General features: G+C 41.3%; 1 protein-coding gene across 1 annotated transcript in view; it reads left to right on the top strand.

Moving 5' to 3' along the window:
* Nucleotides 1-1,760: 1,760 nt before the first annotated feature.
* Nucleotides 1,761-24,874, top strand: part of LOC142295327 (CD109 antigen-like) — a 44,026-nt gene continuing 20,912 nt past the window's right edge. Inside the window, exons 1-11 of the mRNA XM_075338435.1 lie at nt 1,761-1,886; nt 1,990-2,085; nt 3,479-3,541; nt 4,761-4,943; nt 7,280-7,432; nt 7,873-7,902; nt 12,051-12,096; nt 15,705-15,801; nt 17,791-17,908; nt 19,985-20,098; nt 20,437-20,658. Coding sequence (XP_075194550.1) covers nt 1,761-1,886; nt 1,990-2,085; nt 3,479-3,541; nt 4,761-4,943; nt 7,280-7,432; nt 7,873-7,902; nt 12,051-12,096; nt 15,705-15,801; nt 17,791-17,908; nt 19,985-20,098; nt 20,437-20,658 — 1,248 coding nt within the window. The remainder of the gene's footprint in view (nt 1,887-1,989; nt 2,086-3,478; nt 3,542-4,760; nt 4,944-7,279; nt 7,433-7,872; nt 7,903-12,050; nt 12,097-15,704; nt 15,802-17,790; nt 17,909-19,984; nt 20,099-20,436; nt 20,659-24,874) is intronic.

Genomic DNA, 24,874 nt, shown 5'->3' with positions numbered 1-24,874 from the left:
AGGCCTGGAAAAGCATTAAGAAGGAGGAAACCCAGCGTTTGGTGATGTCCATGGGTTCCAGACTTAAGGCAGTGATTGCCTCCAAAGGATTCGCAACAAAATATTGAAAATAAAAATATTTTGTTTGGGTTTGGTTTATTTGTCCAATTACTTTTGACCTCCTAAAATGTGGAGTGTTTGTAAAGAAATGTGTACAATTTCTACAATTTCTATCAGATATTTTTGTTCAAACCTTCAAATTAAACATTACAATCTGCACTTGAATTCTGTTGTAGAGGTTTCATTTCAAATCCAATGTGGTGGCATGCAGAGCCCAACTCGCGAAAATTGTGTCACTGTCCAAATATTTCTGGACCTAACTGTAGTGTAGCTTTTCAGAGTGCTGCTGTATATATTTGTGCACATTAAACTCCGCTGCCGGGAGGAAATTAAGCTTTCCTCCCAGCAGCGTTCCGGTTTAGTCAAAGGGGCACTGCCGACACTGGTTCAGTCACTTATCTGTGTATGGAGAGCGGCAGCTGTAACCATGCCCCCGCACTGACAGACAGCCGCTCCGCATTTAGATGGTTTAGTGAAAATAGACTGCCCTTATTCTCAGCAATTCAAGCCCTGTTTACACAGACAATATGCTGCTGAGTACAGAATGCTCGGTCATGATCATAGTCAGTGTTAGACCAGGATGGCAAGGGCCCACTGGTAACATTGACTCTGGGGCCTACTATTTTTCTAAATGCAGATACGGTCATGCACTAATTTACATTGCTTGTATATAATTATAAACTGGGTAATTTCTTGATTGAATTGTGAGATGCCGTTTTTGTCTGTACGTAGTGAATTAAGTGTATTACACCTACTGTTCAAGTTTAGGGTGTGTGGTTTTCTCCCGCACAGGGGCATATCGAGGGATTCACCAGTCCCAGGGGGCCCAGTCTAAGCCTAATTATCTTGCAGTGTAAATATTATTATTATTATTATTATTTATTATTATAGTGCCATCAATTCCATGGTGCTTTACAAGTGAAAGGGGTGTACATAATAGGGATAAGTACAATATTCAAAAACAATGCAAGACACAGACAGGTACAGGAGGATAGAGGTCCCTGCCTGCGAAGGTTCACAGTCTACAAGGGATGGGTGAGGATACAGTAGGTTAGGGTAGAGCTGATTGTGCGGCGCTGTATCAGACTGAGGGTTACTGCAGTTTGTAGGCTCGTCGGAAGAGGTGGGTCTTCAGGTTCCTTTTGAAGCTTGTCAAATACACCTTAACTATTCTAAACTATTGCTGATATAATCTAATATTATTCCATAGATATTGAAGTAAAGGCAGAATCATACATATTACGTGAAAGTTCTGAGTATAGACTGAATCTCATCAGTCATCAACCAGCTTTTGGTCCTGGACTCAATGTTACAGCTAAGGTATATTACCATTATATCACAGAATCTGTAACGTGGTAGATTATATGAATTACTATACGTCTAGTATCTTATATTAAAACAATTAACTGCAGTTTTACGTGTTCACTCATCTTTCACAATGAGGAGAGCTTGGAGTGTCTTTGTAATACATTATTTTATATTTTACCAAAATCTGTAGAGATAGTACATGAATACATTCAGACACATGTAGAAGGTTGGGACTAACATCCCAATATATGTATAGAAATGTATAATAAGTAAATTTATACTTGCAGGTTCAGGTGCAACGAGTTGATAAAAAACCCTTACAGAAAGAGGAGAGAGATGAAAAAGTTACTGTTATGATTACTCAGTGGAGAAACTCTTCGGACAGCTCCACCATACTGCGACAATATGCCATTCTGGAATCTGGTATCATTGATGTGGACTTTCCTGTTTTACAGTCCATTCGCTGGATAACAATTAATGTGAGTATAACTCAATTAGTGACTATAATCTTACAGTATAATGTATTTTTGTCTTTATGTGAATTGTTACTACCATACGCTCATTCTCTCATTCTTTGTTTAGGCTGAGTATCAGAACGTCAGTGAAATTTTCAACTTGGATTTAGTATATACAAGTAATCCTTTTATTGACATCCAGATCCAAAATTCATCATTGAAGGTAATAAAAATATATGACAGTTAATTTATACCTGTATATTTATTTTGTTGCATGATACAGATTCCATCCTACATTGTACATGACTCTACCTGTCACCTATCTAGGGCTGGTGGTTACATTCTCACTTCCAATAAAAGGGGACATGCTAATCATACAATTGTGGGGGGGGGGAGTTGATTTTACCAAAGGATCTACACCACTTATATGTCCGTAAAAATCTGCAAAATTGCAGAATTTTTTTTTACTATATGTAAAAAGTGATGAGAAAACTGGGTGTTCTTTGGCAGGATGGGGTTCAACAGATTTAGAATATTTTTTTCCAGAAATCAGCGTAAATTTATTGTAAATCTATGCCTGTTTATGGCACTCATAGATTTCAAATTCAGTCAAACAGGTGCTAAGCTTATTAAAGGAATCTGTCACCAGGCTTTTACTACCTCATCTGAGAGCAGTATAATGTAGGAAATGTGACCCTGATTCCAACGATGTAGCACTTAGTTTACTGGGTACAGCAGTTGTGACACAATCAGAGTTCTTAGATGCAACATGTAGTAGAGCTCAGAAAGCTAACCAAGCCCCCACCACACTCTTCTGTGTACATTGTCTAGTCCTAGCAGTGATAATCACCTGCTAATAAATCCTTCAGTGTAAAGGCTGCTTTATACCTTACGAAATCCCATACGATATCGTATGCGATCGTACCCGCCCCCATCGTATGTGCGGCACGTTCAATTTGTTGACCGTGTCGCACAAATGATTATTTGCTGTCACACGTACTTACCCTTCCATATGACCTCGATGTGGGCGGCGAACATCCACTTCCTGGAGTGGGAGGGACGTTCGTCGTCACAGCGACATCACACGGAAGCCGGCCAATAGAAGCGGAGGGGCGGAGATTAGCGGGACATAAACATCCCGCCCCACTCCTTCCTTCCGCATTCCAGGCAGGACGCAGGTAAGATCTGTTCATCATTCCCGGGGTGTCACACACTGCGATGTGTGCTGCCTCGGGAACATTGAACAACCCGACGTGCAATTTTTAGTAAATGAACGACGTGTATGCGATGAACGGTTTTACGTTCAATCGTAATCGCACGTAGCTGTCACACGCAGCTACGTCACTAACGATGCCGGATGTGTTCCTCCCAATTTTTTAGTCTAGATAATGCCAAAATTTCTGCATACAATCATGCTGATACAGAGTAGTTAGCGTCTTTTTGGGTGTTCACTACCAAGCTCACAGCTTGCAGAGAGTATTGAGGAGTTTGGTTTGGTTTTCTCATGAAAGTAATTGAGAAAAAGAAATAGCACTTCTAAACACTTGACTAATGAATATAATACTGAATGCAATACAGCTGTTACAGTATATTTGTATGCGTATGTTTAAATGCAGGTTGGAGAAGAATTTAACATACAAGTTACAACCCACCTGAAGATGACGGAAATATACTATGTGGTATGTAGTGGCTACTATTTTATTCTAAAATTGTGTTTATACTATAAAGTGTGTTTATTTACGAAAAATGTACCCCCTACTGTACAGTTCCAGAGTATTCTCCTTACCTGACAAGTGCTATGAAAATATAAATACACTGGCCTAGCCTATGCATAATGTAGGTCACAACACGCTGAGGGACTCCTAACTCTCTCAATATTTTTTGGTAAATGATCTAATATATTTTTTGTCTTATAAATTTCTCAATATGGAGTCAATGAGACCCAATACCTTTCCTAATGGTGTTATGTCTAAGATGTTGTGACCAAAGAACTGAATGTTAATAAGAATAGCAGTCTTGGTCTTAGTGGTGTAACTTGAAGTTCCTGCGTCCCAATGAAAATCTCCATCAAGGCTTCTAATCATTATGGGTTTTTATTAACACTGACCGTCTCAGGGATAAAATGGCCTTTAAGACTCGGCCTAGGTGCATCTACAAACCTTGCACCATCTACAGTTAAGCCCCTACATGTTCTATAGTTTTTGCGTAAGTTTAATTATACTGTACAGCTAATGTAACAATGAGCAAATATCTATAAACTAAAGCCTGCTTTACATGTTACAATTTCGCATACGATATCGTATGTGATCGTAACCGCACCCATTGTATGCGCGGCACGTTCAATTTTGTTGAATGTGCTGCACAAATGATTAACCCCCGTCACACGTACTTACCCGTCCATACGACCTCGATGTGGGCCGCGAACGTCCACTTCCTGGAGTGGGAGGGACGTTCGGCGTCACATCGACGTCACGCGGCAGTTGGCCAATAGAAGCGAAGGGGCGGAGATGAGTGGGACGTAAACATCCTGCCCACCTCCTTCCTTCGACATTGCTGGCCGGGAGCCGCAGGATGCAGGTAAGATCTGTTCATCATTCCCGGGGTGTCACACACTGCGATGTGTGCTACCCCGGGTACGATGAACAACCTGACATTCAATTTATGAGGAATGAACGACGTGCGTGCGATGAACGTTTTACCGTTCATTCGCAATCGCACATAGCTGTTACACACTACAATGTATCTTACGATGCCAGATGTGCGTCACTTACGACGTGACCCCGCCGACACATCGTAAGATATATTGTAGAGTGTAAAGTGGGCTTAAGCCATATTAGTAATAATATAACTCTGTAAGAATCCCTGATTCCTGATTTACTACATTTTATTTCTTTGTAGGTGATCTCAAAAGGATTGGTTGTGTTGGCTGGGAAGAATAGTACAAACTTCAGCCTTACTCCAGAAGCTTCTTGGGCGCCCTCAGCTCAACTAACTGTTTATTGGCTTAATAACATTAACAATGTTGGAGATATCATGCAAATATCTAAAACATTATCAATCAAAGGAACATTAAACAACAAGGTAATGTTTCTAAGCAAAAATATTGCTCAAAAAGTTTATATTATACACCCAAAGTTGAAAAAAATGCCACAGCAAGAGGGTAAGTTGTGTAATTCTGGAAATCATAAGATCAATAGATATGATATGCCGACATGAAAAAACTGGTTACAAAATGTTCAAAACATCTTGATTTATTCAGCATTGATTATGAGCACTACACACAGAAATACGATAATTACAAGCCTTGGCTGACATCAATGAAGTTATCAATGGTTGTGTGATGAATTTCCGGCCATGCTGAATATACTTTGGCATGCAAATTATCAAAATCCACTGCTGGCAGCTTGGTTTCCAGTTACCAACATCTCAGAAGTTAACCAAAGATGCTGCAGACCAATCTAGCATGATTAGCGCACACAGGCTATTTTGAGTAGCACAAGCAACACGCGGTCTGGCAATGTCATGTTGATAAAACGGCTCCTGGACACTTTGATGAAATAGCTGAACCTCTGGTTCTATGACCAGATCAATATTACTCCTTGCTATTAGTCTAACTGGATTGAAGACTAAAGGGTTCTGCCACCTATCATTATGCCACCCCCATTCCATCTTCCCAGTAGTTGGACTAGTGTGTTGTTCCCCAATGAAGAACTTTTCACTGTATTGCTCATCTGGCCATCTTTGTATGCAAGACAAACGTGAGACTCATCGCTGAAATCAATAGTCCTCCATGTCAGTCTCTATTGGTGTCTTGCCCTGTGCCATGATGGTATTAGAAACAATTACATGAGATCATTAAGAGCCTTCATTAGGGAACATCACAACAATTATTCTCATGGGATTATGGTGTGGAGTGGCATAATATGCAATACCTGCATCACTCTAACATTCATTCCAGGTGCACCACAACTAAGGGCCGCTTTACACGCTACGACATTGCTAGCAATGTCGAGCACAATAGCACCCGCCCCCGTCATTGTAACGATATGTGGTGATTGCTGCCGTAGTGAGCATTATCACTACGGCAGCGTCACATGCACATACCTGTGCAGCGACGTCGCTGTGACTGGCGAACCGCCTCCTTTTTAAGAGGGCTGTTTGTTCAGCGTCACAGCAACGTCACAGCAGCGTCACTGAACCACCGCCCAATAGAAAAGGAGGGGAGGAGATGAGTGGCCGGAACATGCCGCCCATTCCTTCCTTCCTCCTTTTCCGGTGGACGCAGGTAAGGAGATGTTTGTTGTTCCAGCGGCGTCACACATAGCGATGTGTGCTGCTGCAGGAACGACAAACAACATCATTACTGCAGCAGCAATGATATTTGGGAAGGGACCCCCATGTCACCGATGAGAGATTTTGAACGTTTTTGCAATGATTCAAAATCGCTCATAGATGTCAAACGCAACGACATCGCTAAAGCGGCCGGATGTGCGTCACAAATTCCGTGACCCCAACGAGATCGCTTTAGCGATCTTGTAGCGTGTAAAGCCACCTTTAGCGTTACAGTGATTTAGTCTTGGAAGCAGCATTTCGACATTTCAAAGAATCCTAGGAGCTGCTTTCCAGCACAATGCCAGGCTGCCTGTTGCTTGTGCTACTGTGAACAGCCTGTGTGGCCTAAACATGCTACCATGGCCTGTGGCCAGCATCTCCAGATTTGTCTCCCATCAAGCGCATTATCGGTGTCATTGGTATTCAATTGTGAAGGGAGCTGACAGCAATGGATCTTGATGATTTGCATGCCCAAGTGTCTCCAACGTGGCAAAAGATTCCGCAGACAACCATAATTAGCTGCAATGATACCGTGCCAAGTGGGTGTATTTGCATGTGACATTCAGACTTCATACTGAATAAATCGATATGTTTTGAACATTAAGTTTCCATTTTCTCATAATTTACATATCATTAACATGTGTATCAGTTTTGGGATTTCCATAGTTCCAAGACTTTTCCTTCTTGTTGTTGCAATTTCAATGTTACAAAGTGTATATTGATTTGGCTATAAGGTTTGGTGGTAGCTTGACAATCTAAGAACAGACCCCTCCTCTAGCTGCAAGGTACATAAGCTTACATTACACAAAGTATATATATTATTATATCCTATTGTCCGTTGTAGTCTTTATAGTTTGGTTTGAGATATGTCATTATATCTATGCAGGTATAGATTTACATTATGCTGCATACAACATTTATCAGTATAAGATAAGATGCACAATATAGACGTATTATTTTATCTTTCCAGCACTAGAGGCTTACACATTTTTTCCTATTAGCATTTCATTCTTATTTTTTTTTCAATTATTGACTACGGTACAAAAAATACTACAGTAGTAACATTTCATATCTGGATATTCTAGATTTCTCTATCGTGGAGTAAACATACAGCACATCCATTAGAACACATGTACTTATCTGTCAATGTGAAGGAACCCCATTCCATGGTTGGTCTGAGAGTCATTGAGAAACGTTCATTGCTTCTGGGAGACGGAAGTGATCTGACCACAAACAAAGTAAGTATAGATGATGACTACGTATTACAGAGTAATAGTCAACGATGTGGGAATTTAGATTTTATCCATTTTTTCTTTCCTCTAGAACTACAATGTTTTTCCATGTAGCCATTTTTACAGTATATTCTTTTATTAGTGATTTTATTTTACATACTTTATACATTTGGAAGTAAAAAATTAATAGAGTGATCAAAATTATCTAACGAAATTAAAAGCCTTTGCCTTCCAAATTCTATAAATACCCAGAGGTAGCATATGGCGACTTATACAGTGCTGATGATACTTATAATAATGTCATGTGTATTATTCCAATACTGTGCCATTGATCTTTCTTTGATACAAAAGAGAGTATTGGCCATAGGACACTTATTAACATTTACCTTAAGTTGTCTTAATGCTTTTTTAATTTTCACTAATCTAAAATGTCCTTACTTTTGTAGATTTATGATGAACTGATGTCTTACTATCAGGTAAGGAAAGTACTGGTTGTTATTATTGGGCATTTTTGAAAAGCACACAAACACACAATTAGAGGGTCAAGCCTGTAGATAACATGTACGTTACAGGGGCTGGCTGACAATTTTTAGTATGAGTGGGGCAAACACAATGTACTGGCCCATGAGTGACATAGCCCATTTCAAGGCTTGGGTCCCATGTAGTGCTCAAGGCTCCTCAATAGTATAATCACATATGGAGGACCCTCCTATAGCATAATCACATACAAAGCCCTCTCATAGTATAATCTCATATGGAGCTCACTCCTGGAGTATAATTACATGCAACACATTCTCCTATAGCATAATCACATACAGAGCCCTTTCATAGTATAATCACACATGGAGCTCCCACCTGGAGTATAGTCACATACGGAGCACCCTCCTATAGTATAATCACATACAGAGCCCTCTCATATTATAATCACATACGGAGCACCATCCTATAGTATAATCACATACAGAGCCCTCTCATATTATAATCACATATGGAGCCCTCTCCTATACTATCATCACATAAAGAGCCCTCTCATAGTATAATCACATATGGAGCCCTCTCCTATAGTATAATGACATACAGAGCCCTCTCATACTGTAGTATAATAACATATGCACCCCCCTCCTCTAGTATAATAACATTTAGCACACCGTCCTATAGTGTAATCACATACAGAGCCCTATCACATATGGAGCCCCCTCCTGTAGCATAATCACATATGGAGCCCTCTAATAGTATAATCACATATGGAGCCCCCTCCTGTAGCATAACCACAAATGGAGCCCTCTCATAGTATAATCACATATGGAGCCCCCTCCTGTAGCATAATCACATATGGAGCCTTCTCATAGTATAATCACATACGGAGCCCCCTCCTGTAGCATAATCACATATGGAGCCCTCTAATAGTATAATCACATATGGAGCCCCCTCCTGTAGCATAATCACAAATGGAGCCCTCTCATAGTATAATCACATATGGAGCCCCCTCCTGTAGCATAATCACATATGGAGCCTTCTCATAGTATAATCACATACGGAGCCCCCTCCTGTAGCATAATCACATATGGAGCCTTCTCATAGTATAATCACATACGGAGCCCCCTCCTGTAGCATAATCACATATGGAGCCTTCTCATAGTATAGTCACATATGGAGGCCCCTCCTGTAGCATAATCACATATGGAGCCCTCTCATAGTATAATCACATATAGACCCCCCTCCTGTAGCATAATCACATATGGAGCCCTCTCATAGTATAATCACATACGCACCGCCCTCCTATAGTAGCATCACATACGAAGCCCCCCATATTAAATCAATCACCCTTTGTAGGATACACACTGTAATATTTATTCTCCATATATAACTTAATCAGATACTTTCCTTGTACAGTAGTTTTATATCGCCCTCCACTCACTTTAATATGACATAAACCATTACAGTATAAAGCTTCCCGCCATGGTATAATCACTTTTATCCAATGTGATAATTATTCCCCCCTTGTTGTATAATTACACCTTCTCCACTGGATCAAGCGAGGGATGCAGTGTAGGCCGAAGTAGGCACCAGCCTAAAATGCTAGGTGAAGCAAAAAGGTGTACAATTGGAAAGAAAATACTTTTATTGTTTCAAAGGTGGTGCTGATGCCAGGTACCCACATAGCAGTAAGCAGCGCTTGTGTTGCCTGTTTTTTTATGCTGATTGTCTACTACCAGAGAGAGACTAATATCTGCCCTTCCCACCAGCGCTCACAGTCAGTACAGTGGTAAGTAGTAGTTTCGTACTGGTATGGGGCACTGGCTGCTGCATGGCTTGTCAGCCTTAGGCAGACGCAGCAATTACCACAGGTATAGAGTATTACTCTGGTATCACGGCAGCACTCAGATTGCAAGCTATGCAGCAGCCAGTGCCTTGTGTTAGTACTTAACTACTGTATTTTTCCAAAAATAAGACACTGTCTTATTCTTTTTTTTGCCACCAAAAAAGCGCTAGGGCTTATTTTTGGAGTAGGCCTTATTCTTGGAGAAACATGCTTGGGGGTAAGTTTACCCCCCAAAAAAGTAGACTCCCTCACCTGCCTTCCCAGGAGACTCATACTTACCAGACCCCACACATATACGTGGCTCCAAGGTCCTCCCTATGATCTCGGGTGGGCGCTCCTAGAAGGTATGCTGCGCGCTATCCTTCCCTGCTTCTGGCTGACACTCACACACATCAGATCGTTCACACACACACACACTCATACACACACAATCACCGATCAGATCGCACACACACACACACACAGAAGAAAGAAGAAATTGGTATCGCTGGATGTGGCGAGTGTGTGTGTGCGATCTGATGGGTGATTGTGTGTGTGATGTGATTTTTGTGTTTGTGAGACCGGATGTGTGCGGGTGTGCGATCACTGCAGGTCCTCCTCTGTTCGGCGTCTGATGAGAATGATTGCAGGGTGCCCGCTGTCTATAATGAAGTATCCTGCAGTATCTTTAACTTTTTTAGCTGCATGGACACGTCATTATTGAACAGAGACTACGGCTTATTTTCGAGGTAGAGCTTATATTTAAGCCTTACTCCAAAAATGCTTAAAATCCCTGCTAGAGCTTAATTTTGAGGGAGGGCTTATTGTTGGAAAAACACAGTACTACGTACCACTGTACTGATAGCTTCATGGCTGCCTATTACTATAGATAAGTAGTGATGAGCACCATAGGCCCTGATACATTGCTCCTGTCTGGTAGGAAGAAGTTCGTGGGTGATATAAGAACTCATCATTGCCTTACATTAATCTGATCCACAAAGATTTAATAATTTCTCCTCCGGCCCAGTAGTAATCGCACCCTTGATTCCACCACTCCATGATAGTGTAATAATTATAGTCTCCCAGCATCCCTCTTCTTCCCAGATTATTGTCAATTACCTCTTTGTTATAATTACACACCACAATACAATAATAATGATAACTCTCCTACACCTCCCCAAAACACTAAAGGGTGCTTTACACGCTGCAACACCGCTAACGTTATATCGTCGGGGTCACGGTGTTTGTGACGCACATCCGGCGTCGTTAGCGACATCGCAGCGTGTGACAGCTAGGAGCGACGATCAACGATCGCAAAAACGTCAAAAATCGCTGATCGTTGACACGTCGCTCCTTTTCATAATATCGTTGGTGGTGCATGTTGTTCGTCTTTCCTACGGTATCACACATCGCTATGTGTGACACCGCAGGAATGACGAACATCTCCTTACCTGCATCTACCGGCAATGAGGAAGGAAGGAGGTGGGCAGGATGTTCCAGCCGCTCATTTTCGCCCCTCCGCTTCTATTGGGCGGCCGCTTAGTGACGCCGCTGTGACGACGAACGAACCTCCCCCTTAAAGGAGAGATTGTTCGGTGTCTCCAGCGACGACGCTAAGCAGTTATGTAACGCTGCCGTAGCCATATTGTTTGCTACGGCAGCGATCACCCCCATGATGAAACAGCGACGTGGGCAGGTGCTATCGCGCACGACATCACTAGCTATCGCTAGTGATGTCGCAGCGTGTAAAGCACCCTTTACCCTCTTGCAGCAATCATCTCTCCCATGGAACGATAATCCCATACCGCATAGCATAAATAGTCACCCCCCATCTCAAAGGATCTAGTGCCCACTGACGGCAGAACTCAACAGTCTGTACCATCATAATCCTGTCCCGTAATTTGGCTCCTGCGTCACAGCCGGGCTGACAAATCATTGGACAAATGAGGAGACATCTTGAATATGAGCTATACATCAACTACATTTGGTCAAGTGTACATGTGTTTACAATGGGGTAAAGGGGAATAAGTCCTTGCCAGGACAAAGGGATCAAGTACTGAAATGTAATAAGCATGATCCTTTTCTGCCACATCATCTTTGGAGGAAAGAAATCAAATGCTGCAACGACATTAAAACGTCTGAATTTTACAGTTTGCGGTTGAAGTCATCTGTATTCTTTTGACACCCATCGTATTTTTCAGTGCACGACATACTTTGATTCTGTAAACATGTACTGTATGTAAACACATATTTCTAACAACATCAATGAATTTTATTTTATTAAAATCATCCGGCAAATACGTTTTTCATTTTTCTAATCAGGGCCCTCCAGCAAGCATGACTGACGCTGTGATCCAAAATAAACACGGTACGTCTGAAGACGTCTTCTAAGGACATCTGGGATGTCAAAAATTCTGCTTTGATTCTCCAGTGGAAAGTTGCACATGTTGGCAAACAATAGAATTTCTGAATTATTATAATACTTTATAATATCCAACAGTAACATTTCTACAGTTCAGAACCTGTCATTGTATTATATATTCTGTCTCAGATTTAATAAGATTACTTGTCTGTATGTAAGAGTGGACTTCCTCAGCTTCCCATCATGCAAACAATGATAATTTACTACATACAGATTTACTATTGATTTCAACGGTCAATGTATAAATCCAAAAGCACAATGTACACTTTGTTGGTAGCTGCAGGCAGATAGTATTTTATTTCTTAGGGCTTGTTCAGATACTTTCCCATGCAAAATGGGTGGCAGCCAGACAGCACACTGACCAATGTAAGTTCATACACAAGGACCCAGGGTCAGAATGCAAAAAAATTGCACCATGTGCTACTTTGATCCGTATTTCAAATCAGACTTGGTCATTATAAGTCAATGGGTGGGCAAAAAAATGGATCACCTATGGGTTACCATCTGTATGTCATGCAATTTTTACGGATACTTTACAATTATTAATATAAGAAACTGTCTTTGGCCTTTATTATCTATTAAGATATTCATGTAACGGATGCCATTTGGATGTCAAAACAGACAGATGCGGATGTAAAAACTATATACATATGTAAAAATAGCTATTTGGATTGCATACGGTTAACAATACGGATGAAGAATTGTCTGAAAAAAAGAAGATCTTGCATACAGTCATCTGCACCCAACCTTAAGGAGGTTGGCCACTACTTTTCCATTGATGGCCTATCCTTGGGATATGTCATTATAGTCTGATCGGCCTGGGTCTGACTTGTCACAGCCCTTTGGATCAGCTGCTCTCTGTGCTGGCGGCAAGTGGACGGACATGTTCAGTTCTGGAGCTGCCCCATCTTCTGATAGCTGCAGTGGCCGGGTACTGCACATTTGCCTACTATTGATTTGATTGGGAGAGGGATGTGCAGTACCCTTCCATACCCACTATTAGAAGATGGGGCAGCTCCATAAATGAGCATTTCCGGCCACCTGCTGCCCCCGCCGGTATTGAGAGCAGCTCATCGGCAGACCTGCAGGAAATCGGACCACGGACAATGAGAAGTTGATGACCTAAGGATAGGCCATCCATGTAAAAGTAGTGGATAGCCTCTTTAAGAAAATGGAAGGGTTGCAGGTGAGTTGGAGTTCTCTATTTGAAAATGGATGCTAAGATTTAAAGTTGAGTTTTTTGCACCAAGGAAATGAGCCATAAACATTAAAAACTAAAAGTGGTGAGAAATGGCCCATGACCCAGATGATGCCCAAAGTCTCAAAAAAAAAATATGAAACCCAAATAGCCTCAGAGACTCTATAGGTTTTTGCAAATTGTGTATTGCTAGAACTATATTTCTGCATGTGCATGAACTCCTGAGATTACAGATTATATCAAACACAAATTAATGTTTTTAATGTTTATTTTTCACAAAGCTCTAAGTACTGGTATATATAACCCCTTAACGACCGCGGGCAGTAAAATTATGACTTAAATGACATAATGTTAATGCCTGCGGTCTCCTGTCAGCAGCATGCTGCGATCGGCACACATCTCAGCTGATTTTCACAGCTGAGATGTGTGCCTGCTAGGCACGAGCAGAATCGTTATCTGCTCGTGCCGATTAACCCCTTATATGGCGCTGTCAAAACGTGACAGCGCCATTATAAGCGCGATTGCGGTAATGTTTTACTTACCGCCCGATACCGGAAGTCACGTGACGCGATCATGTGACTCCCGATAGTTGTCATGGTAGCACAGGGTCATGTGATGACTCCTGTACTACACCTGACTTGGTTTCACTTTCGCTGTGCCAGCCGCACAGCAAAAGAGAAAGACAGCGTATCTGCTGTTTACAGCCTTGTAGCTGTGATCAGCAGATACTGCAGAGCGATCGGAATGCTGATCGCAATAGCCCCCTAGGGGGACTAGTAAAATAAAAAAAAAAGTTAAAAAAAGTTTTAAAAAATTAAAAAAAAAACAAAAAAACCTAAAAGTTCAAATCACCCACCATTCGCCCCATTGAAAATTAAAGGGTTAAAAAAATAAAAAATATACACACATTTGGTATCGCCACGTTCAGAAACGCCTGATCTATCAAAATATAAAATCAATTAATCTGATCAGTATACGGCGTAGCGGCAAAAAAAATTCCAAACACCAAAATGATGTTTTTTTGTCGCCACAACTTTTGCGCAAAATGCAATAAGAGGCGATCAAAACGTAGCATCTGCGCAAAAATGGTACCGTTAAAAACGTCAGCTCGAGATGCAAAAGATAAGCTGTCATTGAGCCATAGATCCCGAAAAATGAGAACACTACGGGTCACGGAATATGCGGGTACATGAAGGGAAAAAGTCTTTGATTTTTGCACATTAATAAACCATCGCCAGAAGCCAAAATCATGCCAAATAAAATTTTTTTATTATTAAAGTATTGCTTCAAGGCAGTCAAATTTAATACAGCAAAAAAGTCAAAAGAGACTGTTTATCTGTCCCCCGAAGAAGCGTTGGAGACGTGAAACACGTGTCGGGACGCTGGTCCCCACGTGCAGCCCTGGTGTGTCACTTTACCAGCATGGGTGAGTGGTTCGTTCATTGTGAGGTTGCTATGTGTAATCAGATTGTATTGGGGCCATGGTGCACCGTTATACATATCTCTATGATGAATTGATGTACTTCCCCTTAACCTGTTTTGAACACATATCCAGGGGCATGTGGGGTCTTACCCTTTTTCCCTCTGCATCATACCCTCTCTTTTGACTTTTTTGCTGTATTAAATTTGACTGCCTTGAAGCAATACTTTAATAATAAAAAAATTTTATTTGGCATGATTTTGGCTTCTGGCGATGGTTTATTAATGTGCAAAAATCAAAGACTTTTTCCCTTCATGTACCCGTATATTCCTCAAAAGTTGTTGCACATCAATATAATGATAATTGCCTTGGGTCCCTGTATCATTGTGGGTCATGGAATATGGCGTAAAACGTGTGCCACGTTTTTCGGACAAACTTCCAATTTTTTTATAACCCCTTATATAAAAGTAAACCTATACATGTTTGGTGTCTACGAACTCGCACTGACCTGAGGCATCACACCCACACATCAGTTTTACCATATAGTGAACACAGTGAATAAAATATCTCAAAAACCATAGTGCTATCGCACTTTTTTTGCAATTTTTCAGCATTTGGAATTTTTTTGCCGTTTTCTAGTACACTATATGGTAAAACTGATGGTTTCATTTAAAAGTACAGCTCGTTCTGCAAAAAATGAGCCCTCACATGACCATATTGACTGAAAAATATAAAAATTACGTCTCTCAGAAAAAGAATGGCGAAAAAAAAAAACGGAAAGCGAAAAATCGGCCGGTTGTGAAGGGGTTAATGCTACTATTGTGCTTATTTTATTTCTATTAAATATTAACAATAATTACATTTCACTACATGACTAAGTAATACAGATCACAGCAATGTGACTGCTTTATCATTATATTTTTACATTTCTTGTAGAATACGTTCCTCGCACTAGACAAGGCTCTATGTTGCCTTTAAGACATGCAGAAATTCCTACACCAGACGTCTGGATATGGCAGGATGCTAGTATAAGGTATGTTAAGAATATTAATAGAAGCAGATACAATATTGTTAGGATAGCCGTTTTCATTTATTCTGATATAATAAGGACTTATTTCTATACCAAATATAGAAACAAAATTTAAATAGAATATGAATATGAAATGGTGTGTCCCTGGCTGTGAGTAAATGAATAGCAAATGTTGATACCTGCTGAAATATTTATACTAAAGGGGTTGTCTACTAGTTAGCCAACCCCTTTTGTGGCTCCATTAAAATAACAAACCTTATACTCCTCTCCACTGTGATTGGGCGTGGGGTCGTATGATGTCGCAACCTCACGAGAGCCCCGGGAACATGAGTGGCAGCACCTTTGGAACAGAGGGGAGTATAGGCTTTTTTATTTTAATGGGATCACATATGGAGAATGGGAAAGGCTTGTTCAAGTAGTGGACAACCCTTTTAGAGCTTTCCAAATTACTATCAGCCTCAATATTTCAGTGTTTTGCTCTATGGCTCTCAATGATTGTTTTGCCATTATATTATAATGAAACACAAAGATGTATTGTAAATATTCTATTTCTATATTGATACATATATTGATATTTTACTTCAATATTGATACATTCTACTTGTTGACACCTACAATAATTACCACATTTTTCAGACTATAAGACTCACCAGACCATAAGATGTACCTAGATTTTAGAGGCGGAAAATAGAGTGAAAAATTTGAAGCAAAAATGTGGGCATGACGCACTGTTATGTGGGGATCTGCTGCTGACACTGATATGGGGGTAATGTTCCCCAATTCTGTACTAATGTACCCATCCTGGTATATATGTACCCCATTATGGGTCCATCCTGGTATGTATGTCCCTAATCCTGGTTTATATTATCCCCATTACAGGCCCATCCTGGTATACATGTCCACCATCCTAGTATACAGTATATGTCCTAAATCCTAGTTTATATGTCCCTAATCCTGGTATATATGATCCCCATCATGGGCCCATCCTGGTATATATGTTCTTAATTCTGGTGTAAGTAATCCCTATCATGTTTCCCATCCTGGTATATATATCTTTCATCCTGGGCCCATCCTGGAATATAGTCCCATCATCCTTGTATATATGTTCCCCATCCTGGTATAAATGTCCCTACTCCTGGTATATATATACCCCATCATGGGTCCATCCTAGTATATATGTCCCTAATCCTGGTATATATTTCTTCCATCATGTGCCTATCCTCTTATGCAGTATATGGCTCCCACTAGACTGCACAAAAGCCCCTAATTCTACTCACCTTCCATCCGCTTCTCCAGTGCAGGGCATCCTCGTCTGAAGTGTGCAAGCGGGGCAGCGCATGACATCAGTGCCATGCACCCCCAGATATATACGTTGACTCCAGCTGCTGGCTAATGCAAAATGAAACTGCTGCTATTAAAGAAAATTAATATTTACTGCTCCTGACTCCCATAATCCCGCCCATCTCTCGGCTTCAGTGAATACTCATTTTGTTTCATAGTAGGCACACGTCTTCACCCCAGCCGCCGGCTTCCTGCAGCGGTGATGACTCTGCTCCTGCCTCCTGTTACCCCACTCCACTACCACCTCTCTATCCCCCCTCCCACAGTGATCCAGATTATAAGAAGTACCCTCTACTCTCCTTCCAAATTTGGGGTAAAAAAAATCTTATAGTCACAAAAATATGGTAACTGCACTCTGCACATTCTATAATTTACCAACTACGTTGATTAGAATCAAAATAAAGAGATATACTAATCTATTTCATGTAAATTAATTGTGTTTGTGGTAAATGCAAAGTAGAGATGTTAGAAAGCAGTCATATTTTGTAGAAATGCTTGTAGCACAGCTGCTATAAATCCAACATGAGGAGAAACCTTAGTTCAGGTTCACTACCTCCTCCACGAGGGTGCTACAAACCCCGGGCTCCTGTAATTTGCCAAATCAGTTCATGAATAATCCAAGGGATTCTGTATTCTAAAATGTATTCACAGCTCAAGTTTAACAGAAAATGTTGATGTAGCCATACCTGACAAGAATACATCATGGGTTGCCACAGCATTTGTTATTTCTGAACGACTTGGTCTTGGAGTAGTGGAAGAACCTGTTGAGGTAATATTTATTTTTCATCTTTTTCTTTTTTATAGTTATACTTTTCAATGAAATCATTAATTTTACTATATAGTGTACTGGAAAATGGGAACAAAACCCCAAGTGCAGTGAAATTGCAAAAAAATGGAATTACATAATTATTTACCATGTTAACTATATGGTAAAACTGACCAGGCAATATAATTCCCAGGTCAGTTCGAGTTCATAAATCCCAAACATGTATAGTTATTTTGTTGGCTTTTTTTCTCTATTTTCCAAAAATCGTAACATTCTCATTATTCTGGATCTGGAGCTGTGTGATTTTGCGTCCTGAACTAACATTTTACAAATACTATTTTTGGATAGATGTAATGTTTTGATCGGCTCTTATTGCATTTTATTGCAGTGTTGCCAAGGCCAAAAAAACATAATTTGGGCATTGTTAATTTTTTTTTTTTGTTACGCTGTTTAGAGATCAGATTATTTTTTTTTATATTTTGATGGATCAGACATTTCTGTACCTTGTTATACCAAATATGTATATTTTTTTCATTGTCTTATTTTCAATGGGGCAAAAGGGGGGTGATTTGAACTTTTGTGTTTTTTCATATTTTTAAAAACATTTTTCTTTACTCTGTATTGCTTGTACTAGTCCCCTTAGTGGACCTAAAGCTGTGATCATCTTATTGCTTGTGCTGTACAGAACAATACTTCAGCACTGCTCTGTACAGCAAAAATGATGACTTCCTATTAATGTTGGTAAGCAGACAGCATTCACAGGAAGTTCATCATGACAGACACAGGACTCATCAGCTGACCCCCGGCTGTCATGACAACCCATGGGCACCCGACGATTACATTACGGGTCTGTCAATAGGAGCAGGCAATGAGGTGCTCCCCCCTGGCATGTGTTAAATTCTGCTGTCAGAGATTGACAGTATGATTTAATTAATTAACAGTGTGAGGAAGATGTCCCATCTGCCCGCTGCTGTTAGAGGCACCTGTTGGCTGATCAGATCAGCCATCAGTTGCAAGAACACACATGTGGGCTTGCCGCACGAGCCCGCATCAAACGGAAGTACATGACCTCTGACGTACCCATACAACATAGCATGGTAAGCTGGAGATAGGATGATACTACATCGTCATAGGAGGTGCTTGAGGATGTGGCAGTTTGGTGGGAATGCTTAAACTGAGAATACTGAATGGGGCTAGGGTAGGAGTCCCTGGATATTGAAGTACTGCTTTGGTGTGATTTCTCTGGAACAGCTTTGGCTGTCATTATACCAGTAATGGAGGCTCTGGAGGGAAAGTGGGAGCTGGATGTTGTTTATGACCCTCTCTCAGAGCTGAATGTGGTTTGTGATCCCCTCTTTTGAGCTAAATGTGTCTGACGGCCCTCTCTCAGAGCTGAACGTGGCTTATGACCTTCTCTCAGAGCTGAATGTGGCTCACAACCCTCTCTCAGAGGTTATCGTGACTCACAACCCTCTCACAGCTGAATGCGGCTCACAACCCTCTCTCAAAGCTGAATGTGGCTCACAACCCTCTCTCAGAGCTGAATGTAACTTACGACCCTGTCTCAGAGCTGAATATGTCTCACAACCCTCTCTCAGAGCTGAATGTGGCTCATAATCCTCTCTCAGAGCTGATTGTTGCTCACAACTCTCTCTCAGAGCTGAATGTGGCTAATGACCCACTCTCAGAGCTGAATGTGACTCACAACCTTCTCTCAAAGTTGAATGTCGTTCGTGACCTTCTCTCAGAGCTGAATGTAGCTCACGACTTTCTCTCAGAGCTGAATGTGGCTCATGACCCTCTCTCAGAGCTGAATGTGGCTCATGACCCTCTCTCAGAGCTGAATGTGACTCACAACCTTCTCTCAAATTTGAATGTCGTTTGTGACCTTCTCTCAGAGCTGAATTTAGCTCATGACCTTCTCTCAGAGCTGCATGTGGCTTCCGATCCTCTCCCAGAGCTGAATGTGGCTCTCAAGGTCAGAAAGGTTGGGCATCACCACAACATATATTTATCGTTTCTTATAAATTTTGAATATTTGTAAAAATCAGAATGTTTTCTAAATGTTCTTTTTTCTAGATCTCAGTAATCAAACCTATTTTAATGTCATTAAACTTGCCACATTCGATTACAAGAGGTGAACAGTTTATTTTGGAAGTCATCCTGTCCAGTTCTTTATCTAATAACCTGGAGGTATGTTTTCATTATTAATCTGTCCTAGGAGGATAACATGTTAACAGTCTTAATAATAGCATTAGTCTTAATTTGTTTGGCTCATATATGGCCTGCTATAATGAATCCTGGGGCTTTAAGAACTGAGTTTAGAAGCCATAGCTCCTGGTGCATTGTTTTTCTGCTTGATTTTAGGCATGGTAGATATATGCCATCCCTTTTTCTAGTAGCAAGTTTATATTACAATTATATTAGAATGGGAAAGATTATAGATAAAGACAGCTTTTATAAAGTCACATGAAATCATTTAGAAGCGAACTAGAGAACATTTTTTATTATGCATTCATTTTGGGTTTCAGGTTTTGGTTTCTTTGGAACTTCATGACTCATTTGAAATATTTATACCAAGAAGCATCTATAAGAGCAGCGTGGCAAGCCAACATAGTGTAACTGTTCCCAGTCAGGGAGGAATAAGAGTCTTATTCCCAATCAGACCAAAGAAACTGGGCAGCATCCCAATTACTGTGAAAGCAATGTCAAATGTGGACACTGATGTTGTAACTAAAGCAGTACTGGTGAAGGTGAGTGATATGTACAGTCAGTTGCGTAACTAGAGTCCGATGGACCCCTGTGCAAAGTTTGAGCCTGGGCCCCACCCCACATTTGGTGAACTGTATGGGCAGTTGTGCATTCTAAAGGCCCCGTCACACTAAGCAACATCGCTAGCAACATCGCTGCTAACGAACAACTTTTGTGACGTTGCTAGCGATGTTGCGGTGTGTGACATCCAGCAACAACCTGGCCCCTGCTGTGAGGTCGTTGGTTGTTGCTGAATGTCCTGGGCCATTTTTTAGTTGTTGCTGTCCCGCTGTGAAGCACAGATCGCTGTGTGTGACAGCGAGACAGCAACAACTAAATGTGCAGGGAGCAGGAGCCGGCTTCTGCGGAGGCTGGTAACCAATGTAAACATCGGGTAACCAAGAAGCCCTGTCCTTGGTTACCCGATATTTACCTTTGATGCCAGCCTCAGCCGCTCTCACTGTCAGTGCCGGCTCCTGCTCTGTGCACGTGTAGCTGCAGGACAAATCGGGTTAATTAACCCGATGTGTGCTGTAGCCAGGAGAGCAGGGAGCCAGCGCTAAGCAGTGTGCGCTGCTCCCTGCTCTGTGCACATGTAGCTGCAGCACACATCGGGTAATTAACCCGATGTGTGCTGTACTAGGAGAGCAGGGAGCCAGCGCTCAGTATGCGCTGCTCCCTGCTCTCTGCACGTGTGGCTGGTCACTGGTTGCTGGTGAGCTCACCAGCAACTCGTGTAGCGACGGTCCAGCGATCCCTGCCAGGTCAGGTTGCTGGTGGGTTCGCTGGAGCGTCGCAGTGTGACATCTCACCAGCAACCTCCTAGCAACTTACCAGCGATCCCTATCGTTGTTGGGATCGCTGGTAAGTTGCTTAGTGTGACTGGACCTTAAATCCTATAAATGCATATGAGTTGCCCCCCTCCCCTTCATTGTGTAGTACTGATCCCCATCCTGGGCCTCTTCCTGGTAAATATATCCCCCATTCTGGTGTATGACCTCATCATGGCTATATCCTGGTATATTATAGCTCCATCCTGGTATATATGACCCATCATGGCCCCATTCTGGTATATATGTTCCCTTTATGGTCCATCCTGGTATATATGGTCTTATCCTTGCATATATGTCTCTATCATGGCCTGTTCCTAATATATGTCCCCATCATGGCCCATCCTGGTATATGGTCACATCATGGCCCCATCCTGGTATATGTCCACATCCTGGCCCCATCCTGGTATATATGTCCCCATCCTATTATACATGTCTCCATAATGGCTCCATTTTGTATATATGTTTCTATCCTAATATAGATGTCCCCATAATGGCCACATCCTGGTATATAGGTCCCCATAGTGACCCCATCCTGGTATATATGTCCCCATAATAGCCCCATTCTGGTATATATGCCCCCATTATGGCCTTATTCTGGTATACATGTTGCCATAATGGCCCCATTCTGGTATATCCGTCCCCATAATGACCCCATCCTGGTATATATGTCCCCATCCTGGTATATGTGTCCCCATCATGGCCTCCTCCTGGTATAGATGTCCCCATAATGGCCACATACTGGTATATATGTTCCCATAATGACCCCAGCCTGGTATATATGTCCCCATAATGGCCCCATCCTGGTATACATGTCCTCATAATGGGCCCCATCGTGATACATGTCCCCATAATGGCCTCAACCTGGTTTATGTCCCCATCCTGGCCACATCCTGATACATATTATACCCCATGTGAGGACAAAAAAAAGATTATACTCATTTTCCCCCCGTTCACCCGGTGTCCTCCTCCGATGATGGCATGCTGCAACTCACCGACGTGTAAGCAGCACAGCTCATTATGTCACTGTCATGTGCGGCGCACCCACTTACAGCCCAGTCAGCTGCCTGATGCTGGCATATTCTCTGTTCCACATGCCCTGAATTATGGGTGTGGGGAGTATTCATAGGTTTAATTGGTGACCGCCATATCGCAGTGCAGGGTCCTGATTGGTCTTTATGTTGCAATGTATTTCCACTGGATGCACGCTCTTGGATGGACATCCAATTTATTTAATCGTATGAACGTATATCTTACCATCATATAAAAATAAACACCAGACAATAGACAGTGATTGAAAAATATCAAAAGGATAAAAATCAAATTTGAATATCAAGATTTTCTATATATGCAATATCGTTATCATTTACAATATAGAAATCCTTCTTGTCACCATTGTAGGATCTCAGGGGGCACTCCTCAACAATGTACTGGATAGTTTGACGATCTGCTCCACAGTCACAGGTCGGAGAGTCATATTTTCCCCACTTATACAAAAAATCTGCACAGACGCCAAAATTTGTTCTGATACGATTTAGAGTAACCCATGTTTTCCTTGGTAGATTGAAGCCTGGTGGAGGTTTTTGTAAATTAGGGAACATTTGGGGATCACCTTCTACTACATTGACCCAAAGTTCTCGCCATTTCTCCTCTAAATTGAAGTTTTGTTCATGCAAGGTGATTGCAGTTCGGATGGGTGGATGTCTTGATTTCAATCGTTGTATTGTAACATCTCTGATATTTTGGTGTATTGGAAGTTTTTCATTATTCACTACTTTAGTGTACTCTTTAAGTAGGAGCTTTTGTCTTCTTAGATTTGCGGGTGCGATATGACCCAGCACAGGTAACCAGTGAACAGGTGTAGGTCTAATAGCACCAGATATTATACGCAAAGAGTTGTTCAGCTGAGTGTCAATTAAGTTTACATGACAGCTATTTAACCATGCTGGAGCACAGTATTCTGCAGCAGAGTACACCAGGGCAAGAGTAGATGTTCTCAAAACAGATTTTGCCGAGCCCCATGAGGATCCACAAAGTTTCTGAATAATATTATTACGTGCTTTCAGTTTCTGTGCCAATTTATCCAGATGGGGTTTAAAAGTTAGACTTCTATCAAGGGTTACACTTAAGTACTTAGGATTGAAATTGTGTTTAACAGATTGGCCTTCAAATTGTACTTTAAGTTCAGTCTTGGCACTTGCATTGTGTAAATGAAAGCAACAAACTTCCGTTTTTGATGGGTTAGGTTTTAATCTCCATTGTCGGAAGTACTTTCCCATTACACTAAGATCTTTTGTAAGAACGTCCTCTGCTTCCTCCATTGTTTTGCTTACCATAGCAAGTGCCCAGTCATCGGCATATCCAAATTTCCGTGACACTGTTTTAGGAATATCAGCTAGGTACAGGGCAAACAGGAGAGGTGCCAGCACTGATCCCTGGGCCAGTCCGTATTGAGTCGAAAATCTTTATACTGATCTTGTTATATATTAAGCGTTCTAAGAGCTTATATAAGTAACTCAACAAGGCAATGGGTCTATAGCTTGATGGATTATCTTCAGGCTTCCCAGGTTTTAACAATGCAATTATTTTGGCATGTTTTAATTTACTAGGGACTTGAGCATTTTCCATAATATCTGAGAAGAACTTTGCCATCCATTTTTTCGCATAAGGTCCACAGTTTTTGAGAAATTCAGGATGGATCCCATCAGAGCCGGGAGCTTTGTTAATTTTAGTTTCAGCAAGGGCAATTTCAATGTCACAGGTTGTAAAAGCACGTGAATATTCTTCAGATGGTGCCACTGACGATTTTAGTAGCTTAAACTTACTTTTAACTTCTATGGTGTGAGCTCGGTCTTTTGGGCTTCTTGATATGTTCACAATATGTGCTGCAATTTGATTTGAAGTTATAGAATTCGTTTTGTGCTTTACTTTACGATTTCCTTCTAGTTTTCTTAAAAGAGACCATGCTTTTCTGCTGGACCTTTTAAAGTCCAAATTCTCAACTGTTTCCATCCATTTAATACAACGTGCTGCATTCAGTTTGTTCAACAATTCCTCAACAATTTCACCATCTTCACTCTCAAGAAATTGTCTGTACAGTTGTTCACATTCATCAGACCATCCTGGGATATATTCTTTGCGAAAGCCACGTGGTATTGATTTCTTTGCAGCTGTAATAACTGCTTTACAAAACCGTTCATAGTTTTTACTGATTGGTGGTATCCAGCCGATACACTTATCAAGGTGATCTGCAAACTTCTTCCAGTTGGCTTTGGCAAAGTTCCATCGAGGACGCGGATACGACGTTACAAGAGGAATAGATACTCCAATTGTGATGATGACAGGGCGATGCTGGCTACGAGGGAAATGTTTGACAACACATCGAGAT

This window comes from Anomaloglossus baeobatrachus, chromosome 3, assembly GCF_048569485.1.
Source record: "Anomaloglossus baeobatrachus isolate aAnoBae1 chromosome 3, aAnoBae1.hap1, whole genome shotgun sequence".
NCBI classification, from domain to species: Eukaryota; Metazoa; Chordata; class Amphibia; order Anura; family Aromobatidae; genus Anomaloglossus; species Anomaloglossus baeobatrachus.
This window is presented reverse-complemented; position numbering and strand designations above follow the sequence as displayed.